General features: G+C 36.7%; 1 protein-coding gene across 1 annotated transcript; it reads left to right on the top strand.

Moving 5' to 3' along the window:
- The first annotated feature begins 1,994 nt into the window (after nucleotides 1–1,994).
- Nucleotides 1,995–2,662, top strand: LOC109589153 (formin-like protein 20). Its single transcript, XM_020005268.1, has 2 exons — nucleotides 1,995–2,516; nucleotides 2,567–2,662. The coding sequence occupies exons 1-2, from the start codon at nucleotides 1,995–1,997 to the stop codon at nucleotides 2,660–2,662; spliced, it is 618 nt and encodes a 205-aa protein (XP_019860827.1).
- Nucleotides 2,663–4,109: the final 1,447 nt, after the last annotated feature.

Raw genomic sequence — 4,109 nt, 5'->3', positions numbered from 1 at the left:
CATAGTCTGTCTCTATCAATTAACAAATACACTGTATAACTAAGTTTAATATAATAATATTGTGCATTTATACAGGTGATGGAATGTCATTGTTGTGATAGCTAACCGCTATTCACAGTTAGTATGTAAACAGTGTTATGAATAGGCTTACCACTAGTTTCATCACAAAAGTAGTCCCCAAGAACTGAAGCAACGTAGTCACTGTCTCGAGGACCTATTTCTTCATTTAACAAGCAAGCAATGTCTCTTTCTGTAGCCATAGTTTTTATAAGTAGTCTTCTTCGTCTTTGTTATACTTTAAATAGTTGCTATAGAGACTCCATGGTTACTTAATGACGCATTAAAGCCCTCCGTTTTTATTCCGTGGTCGCTCCGTGTAACATTCTCTGTGCACAATCAAGGTAAAATGTCGAAGGGCTTACAACTCGGCAAAGAAGGCTTTGCTACCCCTGATTTTTGTACAAATGAAAGGATTTTGTTTATATAACATGTTTATATGATAAAATGAATTTTGCCCAGGTAAAGATTTTTCGTGATTATGAGCCCATAGCTCAAAATGATAATTCCCGCAGATAGCCTGGTTTTCTCATATCGGGTCACAAATATAGAGGAATTCCTTATTTTGATTGATTTGTAATCAGTATTGTTATCTATCAGCCTCTTATGCTCCTGACTAAGTAGAGCACGCTCTTTATGCTGAATAGGAGAGAGGTCACGTCTGATATAAACTGAAGATGGGAGAAGATGACTCTCAGAAATAACATAAGGTACATCAGTAGTAGAACCCAGGGTAACTAGAATTGGTCTTGGACACACTGAATTTGGATTAAATTTACCAATATGGTAACAATCACGAATGAGACAACCATGGTGAGACTCTTCTAAACTATTTAATATTGATATAATCTCATTAAAGTCAGAGCTCATCCTAGTATTATGGGATGCAGTTTGAGACTGCTCAGCAACACCAAAGGCTAAAATATTAAACGTACGCTCAGCAGTAGCACTGGACTTAAAACTATTGAAGGGTTGATATATTGGAGCTACTGTGAATTACTACTGACAGGATCAGATAGATCGTGGCCACCTTCTGGTACAAGTGCAGCTGGAAGAGACCCGGGATGCTGCCGCTCAGCTTGTTCTCGAAGAAGCGCCACTGACTCTTGTAGCTCATCAATCTGAGCTTTAAACTCACTCTCCAAGTCAGAAAGACACTTCTGGAACGATGCAAGTTGATCCTGAACAAGATCTTTTAAGGGAGACACAGCGCAGCAGTAACGACATCTTTTACAGTCGCAAATATCTTACTCTCAACAGAATCGAAAATGCTCTCCACCTGGGAGAAAGAAATACCATCTCACTTTGGGATCTTTCTTGGCCTGCTGCGTCCCTTCTTTTCCACTGGAGAGCTACTCTCTGTAGTCATCTTCTGGGTCTTCGAGACCAGCTCACAAACGGACCTACTCCGTGTCAGTATTTTTTTTTATTGTTGATAAAAATTTTAAATAATTTATGACATTATAAATTTTTATGAATTATTGAATCATTAAGTATATTCATAGCCTCGCTTATAATTATTCATCATTATTAATTAATAATAATAATCCTTTTTATTAATAATTATAATTTTTGACTTAGGTATCAGTTCATTGCTGGAAGAAAAGAATTTTGAAATAAGAACTATAAGAAGACCTACCGCATTATAAAAACAGTCATCATACAATTATTTCCTTTAATTTTTGAATCATTAATTATATTCATAGCCTATAATAGCTCATAATAATATTAATCATTATTGAACATTACTAAAATCTATTTCCTGTTCTAAAACTATTTAAGTTTACATGCAGCTTCAGTTGCCATTTCTCCACTCACACTCACAGCTCCCGCTAACTTTCCCGCAGTTTTACAATCTTTTTTCTCAAAAGCAGCAAGTTAGTTCATTCACAAAATTACATTAGCTATCATTATAATTTCACATTGTTTGGTAGTATATGGATTATGATGAGTATCATGGTGGACCACCATTAGCTGGAGAGCCTCCACCACCACCACCACCACCACCTCCCAGAGGCCCGCCACCACCACCTCTACCATTAGTAGATGGAGGTCCGCCACCTTCAGTAGATGGAGATAGAGGGCCTCCACCACCACCTCCTGGAGGCCCGCTACCACCACCAGCTCTACCAGCAGCTGGAAGTCGGCCACCTCCAGTAGCTAGAGATGGAGGGCCTTCACCACCACCTCCTGGAGGCCCGCTACCGCCACTAGCTCTACCAGCAGCTGGAGGTCTGCCACCTCCATTGGCTGGAGATGAAGGGCCTCCACCACCACCTCCAGCACTCCCAAGAGCTGGAGGCCCGCCGCCTCCAGTAGATGGATGCCTGCCGGTGCTTCCTCATGGAGTGGCACCTGTGCTCCCTCCACGAGGAGCCCCTCCTGCCCCAGAACTGCCTTTGCTGCAACAGCAAAGGCAGCACATTAATGCCCAGCTCAGGGATATGAACAGACAAATAGTAAGTCTTTACTATGATGTACTTAATATTATATTTATATTCTGTAATAGTATGCCAATTTAACAAGGAGAACTGGCAGGGGTGGAGGTAGGGGCCGTAGGCCGAGGTCCCGACGGGCCTCAGTCAAGAACTATAACTTTTATTAACTACATGTACTTTAAAAACTTGTCATTATAATAATAAATGTTAATAAAAGAAATCAAACTATGAATTAAAAATACATCAGTGTAAAGCCAGGATGAAAATACATTAGCAATGCCAAGTGTTTGACAAGACATAAATAATTATTCCCTTTAGTTTCTTTCAATATTTCTAGATGAAAAATTCACATCATAATGCATGATTTAAAAAAATTAAATTTTACCTAATAGTCATTATTAAGGACATACTGAATACGTACACAAACATGCACAGTGCCATCGTCATTCATAATCTACCAAAGTAAATATGAAATGTAGAAGTCCAACATTAAATTTTTAATACTAACTATAAATCCATGGATATTAAAGTAAATAGAAGAAAATTAAAGAAAATACATACTGTGGCCATAGTTAATCAAATAATCAATATTAATCATCAAAAAGATTTAAAGCCTTGGATCATGATCTGTAATACAATTATAAAAAACTCACAATATTATATCTTACTATGTATTCAATTGCTAAAACTATAACAATATGAAACCTGTGCAGCTGGAAACTGGCGTCTCATCCAGTGTGAAAGCACTACTGATCAAAAAGTTACAAAAAAACATTATGTTACCACAATGTTTATTTAAAAGAAATTAATTAAGTTACCACAAACGAAATCAGACAATAGCCTTAGACATTTACCATGCTATGAAAGTATTGTATTACACCTTATTGCAGAATCATTAAATCATTTGCAGTTAAAAATGCCTTAAAGCAAAGTAAGAAATAAACATCAACAGGAAGCAATGTAAACACACAGGCTTTGTACATGTATATGCATGATGTAACTTATGTTTGTCACAAACATACATTACAAACCACTATAAAGATACATCTGCTCACAAAGAGGAATAACACTTCACCTTTTAAATCTCTTTCCAAGTCTGGCTTTATTCTCACCACATTGAAGTCCTTGTGTAAAATATGTACCTGTGTAAATTATGAATGTGAAATTATACAACATGTACTAACAAATTGACAGTAGCATACATGCATTTATCAACAATTAATATACATAAAAGGCATGTATAGCTCCACAATGCATATTAAGCTATGATTGACTCATACAAGTATATGTCCATACACTGTACATGTAATTTAGACATACACCGTTCAATTTGCTGACTCATGCCATTCTGAATTAAGTTTCTTTTACGAGACCTGCATTGTGCCAATACACATTAATAGACCACATGAATAAATTCCAATGTGCAGACAATTATTTTTGTATTGTTAGTGAGAACATGCATTCACACAACAAAGGATGCATTGCCAAGCATTCATTTATATTGAGTAAAGAAAGTACTTACTGTGGCCATAATTAATGATATAATCATCAAACAAATATAGAGTATTATATAGGCGGTAGCCTATAGGTAGGGTTGAGGTTGATTTTTCAAGA

Source organism: Amphimedon queenslandica, unplaced genomic scaffold (assembly GCF_000090795.2).
Source record: "Amphimedon queenslandica unplaced genomic scaffold, v1.1 AMPQUscaffold_11596, whole genome shotgun sequence".
NCBI classification, from domain to species: domain Eukaryota; kingdom Metazoa; phylum Porifera; class Demospongiae; order Haplosclerida; family Niphatidae; genus Amphimedon; species Amphimedon queenslandica.
Note: the sequence above shows the minus strand (reverse complement) of the source record. Positions and strands in the feature narration are given on the sequence as shown.

Coding starts and splice junctions, on each gene's coding strand:
- LOC109589153 (XM_020005268.1), top strand. CDS start 1,995: ATGGATTATGATGAGTATCATGGTGGACCACCATTAGCTGGAGAGCCT. Junction 2,517..2,566: donor GGGATATGAACAGACAAATA/GTAAGTCTTTAC, acceptor ATTCTGTAATAG/TATGCCAATTTAACAAGGAG.